At 41.9% G+C, this 16,508-nt stretch overlaps 1 protein-coding gene across 4 annotated transcripts in view; it reads left to right on the forward strand.

Annotated features, from left to right (window-relative positions):
- The window catches only part of LOC132830933 (breast cancer type 1 susceptibility protein homolog), an 87,540-nt gene that overhangs the window by 3,386 nt on the left and 67,646 nt on the right, over positions 1–16,508 (forward strand). For 3 of the 4 annotated variants that reach the window (XM_060848891.1, XM_060848892.1, XM_060848893.1), the window contains 3 exons: positions 3,882–3,994; positions 7,449–7,555; positions 14,561–14,614. In XM_060848891.1, coding sequence (XP_060704874.1) covers positions 7,476–7,555; positions 14,561–14,614 — 134 coding nt within the window. In that variant the 5' untranslated portion in view covers positions 3,882–3,994; positions 7,449–7,475. The remainder of the gene's footprint in view (positions 1–3,881; positions 3,995–7,448; positions 7,556–14,560; positions 14,615–16,508) is intronic. The other variant, XM_060848894.1, reaches the window with a different exon arrangement.

The raw sequence follows: 16,508 nt of genomic DNA on the forward strand, positions 1-16,508 counted from the left end.
GGCAAGTGTCAATAGTAAAGATTAAGACATCTGCTGTTACACAATGAATAACTGGCTTCACATAATGAATACGTTTCACATTGTTAAACTGACCTTGCATACTGAATTTTGGGAACTGACATGACCACAGGAAATGACATCACCAACCCAAAGAAACCCAAATGTATAAATAGAAAGCAGGAATTTTCAGCATTGCTTCGCCTGAGACACACTGAAGACATTACCTAGATTAGATTAGATTAGACTTACAGTGTGGAAACAGGCCCTTCGGCCCAACAAGTCCACACCGACCCGCCGAAGCGCAACCCACCCATACCCCTTACCTAACACTACGGGCAATTTTAGCTTGGCCAATTCATCTGACCCGCACATCTTTGGACTGTGGGAGGAAACCGGAGCACCCGGAGGAAACCCACGCAGACACGGGGAGAACTAGTAGGGGAACAAAATGTCTGGAAATGAACTTTCCAACTCAGTGAGCAAACCTACATCCAAAACCTTAACCTGAGCCACAAATCTTCTCAAAACTCGCTTACATACTGAATGCTTCCAATATTGTTAAATAACTCTACATTTCCACCCTGTTAACCCATTACCTTGCCTCCAGCACTCCATTGGTAACTGCAAGTTCTTTTCTGAGTCATTGTCAGCTGAACCTATTGTTTCACAAAACTCAGAATTTAACTCTCCCTAGCTGCTTATACCCATGCACATCTCATTATCATTTCATGATAATCAATGGCATTACCAGCTTTCATAAGACTCTGACAGCCAGCATCCAAGCAAGTCATTGACACACAGCATACAATGATTATAACAACAAATTACAAGTCTGTTACAGTCAATAGAATTTGTAGAATCCTTCCATGTGGGAAAAAATTCACCACTGAAGTTGCTAAATGCACAGTCCTTAGTGACCACTCCATCCCCTCCAAGTCGAGTGGAAACAAGTCAGTTCTCCAAAATCTCCTTCAGTCAAGTCCAACCTAAAAACAAAATTCAGTCTGTCCTTGCACAGCACTCCACGGAGAAATCTGGTTCCTTGGATCAGGGCAGTTAAATATTTAACAAAGCTAACGAGACCTCCATCCTTCTGGAGGTGCTTCAGATAGAGGATACCCGCACATCTGAGTGTGCTGCAGCTGCAGGCTAGGTGAACACAGCATTGTTTGCTGCTTCTGTTCCGCTCTGCTGTTAAATGTAACAAAGCCAACTGGCTTTTGTGATGTTAGCTTAATCAATGAACCTTCATATCCCTCCACTTTACTGTTGTTAGCTTCTTCACTTGTCATGCTAATGACTGGGGAGCTGATTGAATCCATTAGATCAGGTTTGTGGAGGGGTGGGCAGTGGTCCAAAGGTGTGCTTTACCTGTGAATCGAGAAACTCTAGAGACAATGTTCGCTGCTGAAAGCATCTTTGCATTTCCTATCTCATTTCTTCCTTGCCAAGGTGGTTATCAGTATGAAGACAGTCACACGTTTAACTGCAATATATCGTCTGCCTATTTCAACTTTCTCAGTTGTCTTGAAGTCTGTTACTCTGTTCAATCTTTATGACATTATTAAGTTTTATACAATCTATAAACTTCTAAATTGTACTGCCTAAACAATTCAGTCAGTTATAAACAACAATCAGTGGTCCTAAAATCAAACCCTCGGGTATACCTTATTCAGGTTATTCAAAATTTATTTTCCTTCGACAAATTGAGACTTGGCTAATGTGAAAGCTGTCAGGAAAAATATTTCAAAAATCTGGAACAGCAAGACAACAACAATGTTTCCTATGCTTTAGCAATTGAATAGGTCATTTCAGTTCAGATTTAAACTCCGATATTCAGAGGGAAACATGCAGAATATATTTTAATATGTTCTCCAAATGAAACTTCCCAAATAAAAGAATTACAGTGGCAACTTTAGTAGAGACCACCTTTCTTTGAATTTGCAATATGAAGGGGGCCAATGAAACTGTCTCTCAACTGAACTAAGGGCGGCACGGTGGCACAGTGGTTAGCACTGCTGCCTCACAGCGCCAGGGACCTGGGTTCAATTCCCGCCTCAGGTGACTGACTGACTGTGTGGAGTTTGCACGTTCTCCCCGTGTCTGTGTGGGTTTCCTCCGGGTGCTCCGGTTTCCTCCCACAGTCACAGATGTGCGGGTCAGGTGAATTGGCCATGCTAAATTGCTTGTAGTGTTAGGTAAGGGGTATATGTAGGGGTATGGGTGGGTTGCGCTTCGGCGGGTCGGTGTGGACTTGTTGGGCCGAAGGGCCTGTTTCCACACTGTAAGTAATCTAATCTAATCTAATTGCCGTTCAAGGAATCCGTAGAATACAGCATGATTCAACTAAGGAACCGTTTTGGGGACACAGGAATATTGATGGGGACCAAGGTTTAAAATCTTAGCTTGTGGGCCCATCTGCCTCAAGACACTGATGTACCAGGTGCCTGCTGACACCGATCATTTGGTGCAGTCAGCAGGATCCAATGTTTAGGTTCCCCATCCACCCCCACCTTAGTCAAAGCAAAACGCTCAGAGACAGTGTAGTTTTACCTCCCTCATCTTTATTCTGGGCCCTGGAGGGGGAGAGAATGAACACCCATGTGCACAGGGACATGAGTTCACTGTCTTCTCTGGAATGGCAGTTTCTTAATGAATTATCTAGTCAACAGGGAGGAGCATCCAGATAAAGCAACATACATATTGATTGGGTAGTCGTTACAATCAGTAAGTGGCAATAGTAAAGATTAAGCCATCTGATGTTACACAATGAATAACTGGCCTCAAATAATGAATACTTCTCACCTTGTTAAACTGACCTTAATACTGAATGCTTCCAATATTAAATGGCTCTACGTAGTGAATGCTTTTCCACCTTGTTAACCTCATTACCCTTGCCTCGAGCACCCCATTGTTAACTGCAAGTTCTTATCTGATCTCAGTCATGCTCAGCTGAACCTCTTGTTTCACAAAACTCGTATAAAGCTCTTTCCCTACTTGCTTATGCCCATACACGTTCTCATCTTGATGTCTAATTTCAAGCCCTCTTTTTGATAATCTTGCTGTACTTTCAAGCTTCCAGCATTGTCCACCTGCATGACATCTCCCACTTCGCCCATCTGCTTCTAAACTCTCCACCTGTGCTTTTGCTGATTCCATGGTCACCTATTCTGATGTTCTTCTGACCACACCTCCTATCTTCCAGCCAGTTTAACTAATGTAAAACTTTGTAATGCACATCCAGCATGTGCCATCTGATAGTTCATAAGATAATAATGGCTATCCATCTCAACGTCAAAACTTCAAAGGCTCATTCCTCTCATCTCAAACCAACCTGAAAACGCAAATCTGTTTCTCCAGCACTGCCATGTTGTCCTTCTCCCACTCACCTGACTTTCAGCCTCAGTTTCACCACTCTGATTATAAAATTCTGGAATTGTCTGTCTTAACCTTGGTGTGCACATCTCTGGATATTGAGACAAACAATAAGAGCCACACAAATGTGAAAAACTGGGGTACAGTGAGAGACAGAAATCTGATGTGAAAGCCTCACATCAATGTAAAGGCTGTAGGATTTCTAAGATAAGCATACTTGAAGTAGAAAGATAAGATATAAATATCAGATGAACAAGGCTTTGTGTGATCTAGTTAGATCATTTATTTGCTCAATGCAGTGTTTGTTTGGAAGACTGCAGCTTATTGCAGTGGAATTTTCTGTGTCTTTGTGCCAGCAATATACATGCAGATAAAGAAAATAAATTGTGTTTAAAAGATGGAAGAAATTCTGCTATGCAACTTAATCCCATACACCTTTTGTCATGGAATCGATATGTAGATAGAAACAGCATTATCTCTCTAGAATTTTTTTTATTCATTCACAGGATGAGGGTGTCGCTAGCTACGCCAGCATTTATTGCCCATTCCTAATTGCCAGAGCATTGTTAAGAGTCAACCATATTGCTGTGGGTTTGGAATCACATGTAGGCCAGACCAGGTAAGGATGACCGTTTCCCTTAGTGAAGAACATTAGTGAACTAGAGGGGTTTTTTTTTAAGCAATACACACTTAATTCCAGGTTTCTTTAAAAACCATCTGCTGTGGCAGGAGTGGAACCTGGGTCTCTGGATTAACAGTCCATAATACCACTAGACTGTTATCTCTAGAATGGGAATGGGAATGGGTGAAAGGAAAATTATGGTGGTCAACTGGATGTTAGGGAGGGTGTGAGACCAGTGCATTTGGCTGTATGATAACAATTTAAGTTGCCACACATCTGCAGTTATGCTGTCATCAGTATGTTTTATTAGATAAAAGTTGATAGCTTCCAGAATTTCAAGTTCCTTAATATGATGTGCCCAATCTGTATGAGTGATAGTTAGATAGCTTGAAACTTTGACTTTTGTCATTGAAAATAATATGGCCAGTTTGCTTTTCTTGGATCTGGTTGTTTACATTATCAGGATTTCACAGGGGAAGCTATAACCCAAAAATTCGCATTTCCTCCAAAAGAAGAAATTATTAACAGAACACATTTGAACCTTTATTATTAATTGAATTTGATTCAATCTGTGCAAGTACAAGTTACACCACTTAACTTGATCATTTTCACTGAGTATTAGATGGAAGAAAAATACCCTCTTATATAACCTGAAGCATTCCTTGCATGAAAGTGGTAGTGGAAAATGGACAGTTCAACAATGTGCTGGGTTTTTTTTTTGTTCTCGTAGTGTAGATTTTAGAACAAAGAACAAAAGAAAATTTACAGCCCAGGAACAGGCCTTTCGGCCCTCCCAGCCTGAGCCGATCCAAATCCACTGTTTAAACCTGTCACCCAATTCCTAACCTTCTGTATCCCCCTGCTCCCCACCTACTCATGACTCTGTCCAGACGCATCTTAAATGAATCCACCATGCCTGCCTCTACCATCTCTGCTGGCAAGGCGTTCCAGGCACCTACCACCCGGTGTATAAAGTACTTGCCGCGTGTATCTCCCTTAAACTTTTCACCACTCACCTTGAAAGCGTGACCTCTTGTTTTTTTTCCTTCACCCTGGGAAAAAGCTTATCTCTATCTACTCTGATCATACCCTTCATGATTTTATAGACCTCAATCAGGTCCCCCCCCCCCCCCCCCCCCGTCAATCTCCTGTTTTCTAATGAAAACAATCCTAACCTACTCAACATCTCTTCATAGCTAACACCTTCCACACAAGGCAACATCCTCGTAAATCTTCTCTGCCCCCTCTCCAAAGCATCCACATCCTTTTGGTAATGTGATGACCAGAACTGTACACTGTATTCTAAATGCGGCTGAACCAATGTCTTGTACAATTTTAACATGACCTGCCAGCTCTTATACTCAACACTTCATCTGATGAAGGCAATCATACTATATGCCTTCTTGACCACTCTATCCACCTGTGCAGCAACCTTCTGGGTACAATGGACCTGAACTCCCAGATCTCTCTGCTCATCAACTTTTCCATTTCCTGAATTAGAATTAGACTTCCCAAAATGCATCACTTCACATTTGCCTGGATTGAACTCCATCTGTCACTTCTCCGCCCAACTCTCCAGTCTATCTCTATTCTCCAGTATTCTTTGACAGTCCCCTATGCTTTCTGCTACTCCTCCAACCCTCGTGTCATCTGCAAACTTGCTGATCATACCAACAGTGCCCTCTTCCAGATCATTTATCTATATCACAAACAACAGCAGCTCCAGCCCTGATCTCTGTGGAACACCATTGGTCACCTTTCTCTATTTTGACAAACTCCCTTCAACCACTACTTTCTGTCTCCTGTTGCTCAACCAGTTCATTATCCACCTAGCTAGAACACCCTGCACACCATGTGACTTCACTTTCTCCATTAGTTTACCATGGGGAACCTTACAAAACACCTTACAAAAGACCATGTATATGACATCTACAGCCCTTCCTTCATCTATCAACTTGGTCACCATTTTATCTGACCAAACAGTTTGCATCATCAAGTCCATTGATACGATTATCATCTGCAAGGCATTTCTACAAAACTTCTCTCCCATTTGTCATGGTAATCCAGATGGTGTTTCTTTCCAGAGTCTGCCTTCTGAATCACTCGGTTTTTGTTACTAGATTATTGTAGCTGGCAATGGCAGTTTTTCTCCTCTGTTTAGAACGCACTGAATTATTCAACTCTAATTTTAAATACCTCATTGAAATGCACGTAATTAAAACTAATCTTGAGTCATTCCAGTGTCACTTTCAGAACAAATCCTGAATGAAACTAAAAGCCATGTCCTCCCCTCCTTAACATACGCAAAGTAACTCCTGCCCTGACAACTCAAAGCTTGTGCACTGTCTACAAGATACATGTCAGACCGTAATGAAATGCTTCCCACTTGCCTTGATGAGTGCAGCTTTAGCAACACTTGAAGCTTGACACCATACAGGTCAAAGCATCCCCCTTGATTGGCATCACATCCATAAATGTTCGCTCCCTCTGTCTGATGCTTAGTAGTAGTAGTGTACAGCATCCACAAGATGCACTGTAGAAATTCACCAAGGCTCGTCAGACAGCATCTTCCAAATTCCTGGCAGTGACCATCTGGAAGGAGAAGAGCAATGGATACTTGGAAACACCACCAGTTTCAACATTTCTTCTGAGCCACTGACCATCTTGACTTCGAAATGTATTACAGTTCCTGAAGTGGACTGCAACAATTTGAGAAAGCAGCTCACTGCCACCAATGGCAACTAGGAATGGATAATAAATACTGAAGTAGCCAGCAATACCCATTTCCAATTTTTTAAATAACTTAAAGCAATACATCGTTCCTTTGCTTCAGAATTCAAGCTCTGAAACAGAACTAATTATATTATGAACCTCTATCAGCATTCTTCCATGGGATGGAAACATTATTGACAAATTGTCCCTCTAAGTTTGGCGAGTCTGTAGCTGCTGGCAAACTATGTGAATGTCAATCTGAGTGTTGGTGCGTGCCTGCTTCTAGAAGCTGCTGCCAAACAGACCTCGGAGTAAAAAAAATCGTTTCAGGGAATATTGCTGTCAAAACCAGCACTTGTTGCCCATCCCTAATTGCTCTTGAACCGTACTTGACCGTTTCAACCACATTGCTGCAGTTTTGGAGTCAAAGTAGGAACCAATCCTAATTTGGATAGCCAGTTTTCTTCCCCACAAAGTGTATTTGTGAATCAGGTGAGTTTTAAAAAAAAGGATTGGTATTGGTTCTTGGTCATTATTAGTGAGAAGTTTTGAATTCCAGATTGATTTTCTTTGATAATTTAATTCAAATTACAGCTGATGTCACAATGTCTGCAGAGCTTTGTCCTGGGTCTTTAGATTACCTATGCAGTGACATCAGCACTATGCCACTGCATCAGATTGAACTGGAGAGTAAGATAAAAATCAAATGATTCTCTAACAATTGCAAATTTATTTGCAGAGGTCATCCAACCAAAGTTGTACAGAAATGTCTTTGTGTAAGTCAGAGATTGAGCACGTGCACGAGGTTCTCTCGTTAATGCTGAAGAATTTGGAGTGTCCAATATGGTGAGTTACACTTTTTCTGTTTCTGATGTACCAGAATGCATGAATTGAGATGCAGTTTTTAGTTGTCGGCTTTGAACATTCGTATAGTATTACTCAGTGACAATACTGTTTTTTTTTCTTTCTAGTAATCTGATTTAAGAAAGACATCATTTTATAGGCTGGTACAATAGTAATGTCCCTAGCTCTGAGCCAGGAGACATAGGTTCACGTCCCACCTGCTCCAGAGGTGTGTAAGACAACTCTGAATAAGTTGAGTTGCAAATATATGAAAGGCTTGGATTCAGAGTTGTGGCGGCACGGTGGTATGATCCGTTCCGCTGAGCTAGGGGTCCCGGGTTCAATTTCCACCTGCTCCACTGGTGCAAAAATATTTTAAAATGCAAGTTGGTGGGCAGTTAGCTCAGTTAGTTAGAGCGAGGTTCCAATAACACCAAGGTTGTCGGTTCAATCCACCATCCCAGCCAATGCTATTGTTTTGCAATCAAAGCTTTAATTCTTGGTATTTTCATTGGAACTATGTGTTTCTGGCAATATGTTTTAGACCATAAGACATATAGGAATGAAAGTAAGGCCATTCGGTCCAACGAGTCCACTCCGCCATTCAATCATGGCTGATGGGCATTTCAACTCCACTTACCCGCATTCTCCCTGTAGCCCTTAATTCCTCGAGACAACAAGAATCTATCAATCTCTGCCTTGAAGACACCTAGCGTCCCGGCCTCCACTGCACTCTGCGGCAATGAATTCCTCAGGCCCACCACTCTTTGGCTGAAGAAATGTCTCCACATTTCTGTTCTGAACTGACCCCCTCTAATTTTAAGGCTGAGTCCACGGGTCCTAGTCTCCTCACCTAACGGAAACAATTTCCTAGCGTCCAACCTTTCCAAGCCATGTATTATCTTGTACATCTCTATTAAGTCTCCCCTTAATCTTCTAAACTCCAATGAATACAATCCCAGGATCCTCAGCTGTTCCTCATATGTTAGACCAACCATTCCAGGGATCATCCGTGTGAATCTCCGCTGGACACGTTCCAGTGCCAGTATGTCCTTCCTGAGGTGTGGGGACCAAAACTGGACACAGTACTCCAAATGGGGCCTAACCAGAGCTTTTGGGCCATTGTAGCACAGTGATAGTGTCCCTACCTCGGAAACAATCAACTTGGTTCAAGTCCAATCATATCTCTCTGGAAAGAGAGAAATTAGGAACATATTGATTTAAAATTGCAATGATTACAGTTTGGATCGGGAAGCTTGGCATGGAATGAGAGATCATATCCAGCGATGCAGCCCTAGTGAGTGTGTAGTTCAGGGAATTTGGAGGCACTGTGGGAATAGAACTGGTAAATCTTTCTTGAGTTTAACTCCTGTGGGTCATCTTAACTCTATTTCAAGGAGGGCCTGTTGAAAGTGCATGGTCAGGATAAAGAGATCATATCCAATGTGATACGCAGCCTGAGTGAGTGTATAGTTCAGGGAATTTAGAGACAGCATGGGAACTCCGTGCAGAGTCTGTTCCATAGGTCTGTTTTGCTTGTTTTGTAGCTCATAGTTGTAAGGCCTTTTTAAACAGATAAATTTGAAGCCCAGAATTAGGGCCCAACACAAAAGTGAGATATCAAAGCTCATAGCTACTGATTTGGCTATCTTTTACGGGTTACTTTCCTATCGAAGGTAAATAGGAAAAATATTTACAAGTTACAAACTTAAAGGCCTGTGGGACATTTTTCAAAAGTCGAATTCTGAACAAAGTAAATAAAATAGAGCTACAGAGCCAGGCAATGTATTGTACATAAATGATGTGGGAGCTGGTAGACCTCCATTGTGGTTCATGGTGACCACATCTGTAGCAAGTGTTAGTTGCTGGAGGAACTCTGCCTCAGAGTTGATGAGTCTAAGTTTCAAACATTGCAACAAATTAGGTATGGAGAGATTTACATGGACGCTGTGTTTCAGGAGGCAAGCACCCCACTTAGATTAACTAACTTGAATTCGCTCAAGTGGTCAGGGATTGAAGAGTGTGACCATGAGCATGGAAGGTAGGGGGTTTCAAGAAGTAGTGCTGAAAGAGCCTTAGCCCTTGAGTTTGTCTAACAGGTTTGAGATTCTTGCTCTGTGTGTGGATAAAGGCCTGATGGGAGGACCAGCAAACAGACTGTGGAACTGTGTTACAGGGAGCTATTCAGACATGCGGAGAAAAGAGAAATATATTTGTAATTGGGATGGTTTAGTCAGGGGAAACGACACTGACCAGGATCAAGAGTCCTGTTGGATAGGGAGGGGAAAGATTCAGTTGTCATGGCCCTCATAGGTACCAACAATATAGATGGAAAGAGGTTCGGCTGAGAGAGTATGAGCACATCGGGGCTAAATTTGAAAGCATAGCCAAAAAGCTAATAGCCACCTGACTTCTGCTTGAATCACAGACAAATTGGCACAGGGTGAACAAGATTGAAGAAGTACATGCATGGCGCAGAGATTGGTATGGGAAAAATGGGTTCAAATTCATGCGACATTGACACCAGTACTGGGGAAGGAGGCATCTGTTCCGATAGGATGGGCTGCACCTGAATCATACTGGGCCCAGAGTCCTGGCATATTATGATAACAGTTTAAAGGGGCGGAGGGCTCAGCAGAGATTATTAAAGTTTTCCAGAACAAGTAATAGCATCTGGTATGGAAAGGGTAAGGGATCTAACTTCAGGCACAGCAGATAAGGGGACAACCATGAGAAGAAGGGGTAGTCAACAACGGACCAAGGGTGTTGTACTTCAATGTACACATTCTATGAACAAAGTAAATGAGCTGATACTGCAGATTGAAATTGGGAAATATGATGATGTGGGTATCACAGAGGCAGCTGCAAGGGGATAAGAACTGGGAACTAAATATCCAAGGATATGCAACCTATTGCAAGGCCCAGCAGATGGGCAGAGGAAGCCTGGTTGCCGCCCTAGTAAGAAACTAAATTAAATCGATAGCAACAAGTAACATGGAATCAGAAGGGGTGGAATTGTGTACAGGCCTCCTAGCAGTAGTCAGGATGTGGGGAAGAAAATAAATAGAGCTAGAAAAGGCATGAAAGAAGGCACTAGTAAAATAATCATGGGGCTTTCAATGTGCAAGTGGACTTGGAAAATCAGGCTGGTAAGGGGTCTTGACAAGGGATTTGTGAATATCTACGAATTGGTTTCTTGGAGCAGCTTGTGGTAGAGCCCACAAGGCAACAAGCATTTCTGGATTAGATTTGTAATGAGGCAGAAGTGATCAGGGAGTTGAAGATGATGGAACCCCTATGGGGCAGTGACCGTGATATGATAGAATCTGCCCTGTAGTTCAAGAGAGAGAAGTTGGAATCTGATGTAATAATAATATAATTGAGTAAAGGTAACTACAAAGATTTTCCAGCAACACATTTTCAGCTCTGATCTCCAGCATCTGCAGACTTCACTTTCTCCTCCTAACTACAAAGATCGAAAGGACGAACTAGCCATAGTTGATTAGAAGGAGAACTTAGCTGGGAAGATGGTGGAGCAGCAATGGCAGGAGTTTGAGGGTAATTCAGGAGCCATAGTAGAAATTCATCCTTAGGAAGAAGAAACACACTAAGGAGATGACAAGGCAGCCATAGCTGACTAGGGACAGCACAAAAGCAGACAATACGATGAAAATTGTTGGGAAGCCTTTAAAAAAACAGCACAGGATAATGAAAAAGGCAGTAAGGGAGGAGAAAATGAAATGAGGGTAACATGGCTAGTAATACAGTATTTGAGATATCTAAGAGGTAAGAGAAAGGCAAGTGTGGGCTGCTGGAAAATGAGGGTGAAGGAGTAGTCATGAGAAACGAAGAAATAGTGGAGGAACTGAATAGGTACATTACATCAGTTTTCACAGTGGAAGATAGCCGCAGCATACCAGAACTTGAGGAGAATCAGGGCAGAAGTGAATGTAGTAGCCATCACTAAGGACAAGATGCTGGCATTCTGAAAATAGTTGACTGCAACCCAGAGTTCTGAAGAAGGTAGGTGAGATTGTAGAGGCATTGGTGATGATCTTCCAGAAATCACTGGAGTCAGGGAGGGTCCCAGATGACTGTAACATGACTCATGTAACACTCCTATTTAAGAATGGAAGGAGGTAGAAGACAGGAAACTATTGACCAGTTAGCCTTATCTCAGTCATTACTAAGATTTGAGAGTTCAGCGTTAAGAATGAGATTGCAGAGCACTTGAAAGTGCATTGGCAAATAGAGTTGAATCAATGCAGTTTTGTCAAGGGGATGTCATGCCTGACAAATCAGTTAGAATTCTTTGAGGAAGTAATGAGCAAGTTAGACAAAGAAGCGCGAGTAGGCAGGATCTATTTGGATTTCCAGAAAGCCTTTGACATGGTGCCATGCAGGAGGCTGCGAAATAGGATAAGAGCCCATGGTCTCAGGAGCAAGGTACTGGCATGATTCGAGAATTGGCTGACGGGCAGAAGGCAGAGAGTAGGGATCCTTTTTCAGAATAGCAGCCGGTGATTCGTGGAATTTGACCGTGTCAGTGTTGGGACCACAACTAATCACATTCTATGTTAATGATCTGGACGAAGGAGCTGAGAATATTTTGCTAAGTTTGCAAATGGCTCAAGGACAGGTGGAGGGACAAGTAGGGTCCAGCAAGTTGGAAAGCTGTGGAAGGACTTGGATAGGCCAGAAGTGGCAGATAGAATACAATGTATGGAAGTGTGAGGTTACTTTGGTTTGGATGAATAGAAGCATAAATTACTTTAAAGGTGGAAATCTGAAACACAAAGGACCTTGAAAATCCTGATATGGGATTCCTTTTTAGTTTAAGTGTAGGTTCAGTTGGAAGTTAGAAAGGCAAATACCACATTCACATTCATTTCAAAGGGACTAGAATATAAGAATAGGGATATGCTGTTGAGGCTGTATAAAGCTATGGTCAGACATGTTTCAAACAATGTGAGCAGTCTTTGGCTCTGTGTCTAAGGAAGGATGTGCTGGCTTTGGAGGGTGTCCAAAGGAGGTTTGTCAGAATGATCCTGGAGATGAAGGGCCTGTCCTATGAGGATCGCATAACAATTGTTGGTATGTACTCAGTGTTTAGAGAGCTGAGGTATGGTGGTCTCAATGAAATCTACAGAATCTGGATGGAGGTTTGCTTGCTGAGCTGGAAGGTTCATTTCCAGACGTTTCGTCACCCTGCTAGTTAACATCTTCCGTGGGCCTCTGGGCAAAGCACTGCTGATGATTCCTGCTTTCTATTTATATGTTTGGCGTTTTTGGGTTGGTGTGTCATTTCCTGTGGTGATATCATTTCCTGTTCTTTTTCTCAGGGGTGGTAGATGGGGTCCAACTCGATGTGTTTGTTGATGGAGTTCTAGTTGGAATGCCATGCTTCCGGGAATACTTGCATGTGACTCTGTTTGGCTTGTCCTAGGATGGATGTGTTGTCCCAGTTGAAGTGGTATCCTTCCTTATCTGTATGTAAGGATACTAGTGAGAGAAGGTAGTGTCGTTTTGTGGCTTGTTGACGTTCATGTATCCTGGTGGCAGTTTTGCTTATTGCCTGTATAGGGTCTTTCAAGTTCATTAGCTGCTGTTTTAGTGTGTTGGTGGCTTTGTGGGATACCATGATGCCAAGGATTCTGAGTAGTCTGGCAGCCATTTCTGAGATGCCTTTGATGTAGGAGAGAGTGGCGAGGGTTTCTGGCATGCTAATGAACTTGAAAGACCCTATACAGACAACAAGCAAAATTAGTGTCATTTACAAAATACCTTGCAAGAATTGTAACAAACACTACATGGGACAAACAGGCAGAAAACTAGCCACCAGGACGCATGAACATCAACTAGCCACAAAACGACATGACCCTCTCTCACTAATATCCTTACATACAGATAAGGAAGGGCACCATTTTGACTGGGACAACACATCCATCTGAGGACAAGCCAAACAGAGAGACACGTGAGAATTCCTAGAAGCATGGCGTTCCAACCAGAACTCTATCAATAAACACATCGAGTTAGACCTCCATTTCCCATCCCCTGAGAAAAAGAACAGGAAATGACATCACAAGCCCAAAGAAATCCAAACATAAATAGAAAGCACGAATCATCAGCAGTGCTTCGTCCAGAGGCCCACTGAAGATGTTACCAAGTAGCGTGGTGAAATGTCTGAAAATGAACCTTCCATCTCAACGAGCAAATGTACATCCAGAACCTCAACCTGAGCTACAAATCTTCTCAAAACTCACCAAACCTACAGAATACCGAGAGGCCTGAGAAAATATTTCCAGTAGCAGAAAGATGAGGACTAGAGGGCACAGCCTCCGATTTAAAGGGATGACGCTTTAGGACTGAGATAAGGAGGAATTTCCTCAGACAAAGGCTGGTTAATCTATGGAACTCACTGCTGCAGAAGGCTGTGGACTCCAAGTCATTAAGTATATTCAACTCAGAAATGAGTGCCTGATTAGTAAGGGGATCCAGGGTTATGGGGAGAAGGCACGAAAATAGGTTAAGAAACATATTAGTCATGATCAAATGGTGGAACAAACCTGATTGGCTGAATGGCCTAATTCTGCTCCTATATCTATGCTCAGGAGGCTGTGTCAGTTAAAGCCATGCCATGTATACAGGCAATTCTGCATTCCAATGGCACCTTTCCATCCAAAGGGCCTTTGAATTAACCTTAAGTGAACGCCATCGAATATTTTGGGCTCTAGTGGTGCAAATTTCAAGTCCCTACCTCTAAGCCAGGAGACCCGGATTCACATCCCCAACCAGCTCCGAAGCGGTAGATTAACAACCTGAACAGGCTGATTAGAAAATATATGAAAGGCATATACAGTGGGATAAGCTGAGTTGCAGACACTCAGCAGAGACACAATGGATCAAATGGCCTCCTTCTGTGCTGTAAATGTCCTTTAATACAATGTTTGGCCTTTGCTGTATTATGTATACCACTCATGAATTTGCTCCTTTTAATTTGTATTTTAGCTTGGAATTGATGAAAGAACCAGTTTCAACAAAATGTGATCATCAATTCTGTCGGTATGTAACCTAACAATTTTTTAAAAATTATTTCGAAAGATTCATTCCTGAGCGTTACTGCCTGTAATTTTCTAAAATGGTTGACAGCCCTTACTGGTTCACTGGCATTACTGCTTGGTAAATTCTGCTTCTACAGGTGTCTGGATGATGTTGTTACTTTGTTTCAAACTGCCAGTGAGCCACCTGTAGTTCCTAGCAGTCTTAGATCCATTCCAGTTCTTTAGCTTAAAAATAAAGGCTGCTGCTCTGCTGCAGCATTGAGATAATGGAGTCCCCATATTTTGTATGAGACAGTGAATTAAGACCTTGTCTGTCTCAGTTGCACAGAAGATTCCGTGACTCTACTTTGAAGAAGGGCAGATGATATGCCTGGCATTCTAAAGTTGCCACAGTCCCAGAGGACCATAAGGCTGCTTTCTCATTAGAGAGGGAGGACTGGTGGTGAGTTTAACCTGAGGGTCATTTTGAAGAGAGAGTTAATAAGGAGAGTCAGTCATGGTCACCTCAGCCAGTGCAGTGACTGAACCCACATCTGTTGGTGTCAGTACACATCTCAAACCAGCCATCCGAACAATAATGATCACTTTATCAAAAAAAAAGAAATCTGATAATTGCATTGTAAGACATTGTTGTGTCCAAATTTATCACATTACAACATTATAGAAGACCTTCATTGGCTGTGGAGTGCTTTGAGACTTTTTATGACAGTGAAAAGCAAGTCTTTTCACGTGTTTAACATTATACAAGCAAACAATAAGTAGCAGTAATATATACAATTCATATTCATAGTAGAAAGATTCCCCATAGCTTGAAAATTAATTGCTTTTACAATCGTCTACTTTGAATTCTGATTCCTCTGAAGTAGCACTTTTAATATGTATTCACATGATTGTTCTCATATTTTCTCAATATAGTAATGTGACCAAATACTTGACGTAGAAACCAATCCTCCTTAATTTGAACAATTCACTTAAGACAAATGCTGAGGTTCCAGTTCAGGCATGTGTACTGTAAGCAGCTTTTTTTTTAATTGAGTACCTGTCGTTTAAATATTATCTTGTAGTATTATTCGCATCTGAATAATGAAAGAATAATCTTGTTTAACTGTGAATGTTCATACCATAACAAGTGTTGGTGAACTCAAATAGCTACTTAATCACAAACAATGGACTAGTTTAAACATTTAATTTCAAAAGTGCTAAATTGTTGGAATTAGCAAAAATCTTGCCCTCCATTACAACATTTTATAACATGAAAAATAGCTGTCTGTAGCCTAAGTTTGGAAGCAGTTTCTAAGTTTTATTTGATGTTATATGGGATGTGGGTGTTTATTGGCTATTCCTAAATACCATGAGGGCTTTTAAGATCTGGAGTCGCATGTAAGCCAAGCTGGGTAAAATGACCGATTTTCTTCCATATAGAATGTTTAGCGAACCAGATGAGTTTTCACAATAGTTGTAAGTAAATTGGCTAATTAATAGAAGTCAGAGAGTTGGAATTGTGACGATGCTGCTCCTTTAACAAGGTTATGCTGTCATTGGCATTTCTTTTCAGAGAGGTAGTAAAAGCCTTCCGCAAAGTCTTGGTTTGAAGGGTTTTAGAGTCAGTTTGATTATAGCTAATGAATACTGCCTCAGGCAAAAGGCTTTAAATAAAAAAAGACTTGTACAAAGAAAGGGGACTGACCAGTTCTCCCAGTTCAGTGTTTCCTTGGTTTGTTTTTTTAGCAGTCTGGCTGTTCACTGAAAGCGGGCAGTCAGCTTTGAGGCTGCTGGTCCAAGAAACAGCTATGTGGAAGAAGGTGTTCCACGCTGCGTGTCTCTCTGTAACTCTGTGTGTGTGTGTGTGTGTAGACCCTGAAAATGACTGACTGACTGACTGATTTTCTTCCATA

This window comes from Hemiscyllium ocellatum, chromosome 32, assembly GCF_020745735.1.
Source record: "Hemiscyllium ocellatum isolate sHemOce1 chromosome 32, sHemOce1.pat.X.cur, whole genome shotgun sequence".
Lineage (NCBI taxonomy): Eukaryota > Metazoa > Chordata > Chondrichthyes > Orectolobiformes > Hemiscylliidae > Hemiscyllium > Hemiscyllium ocellatum.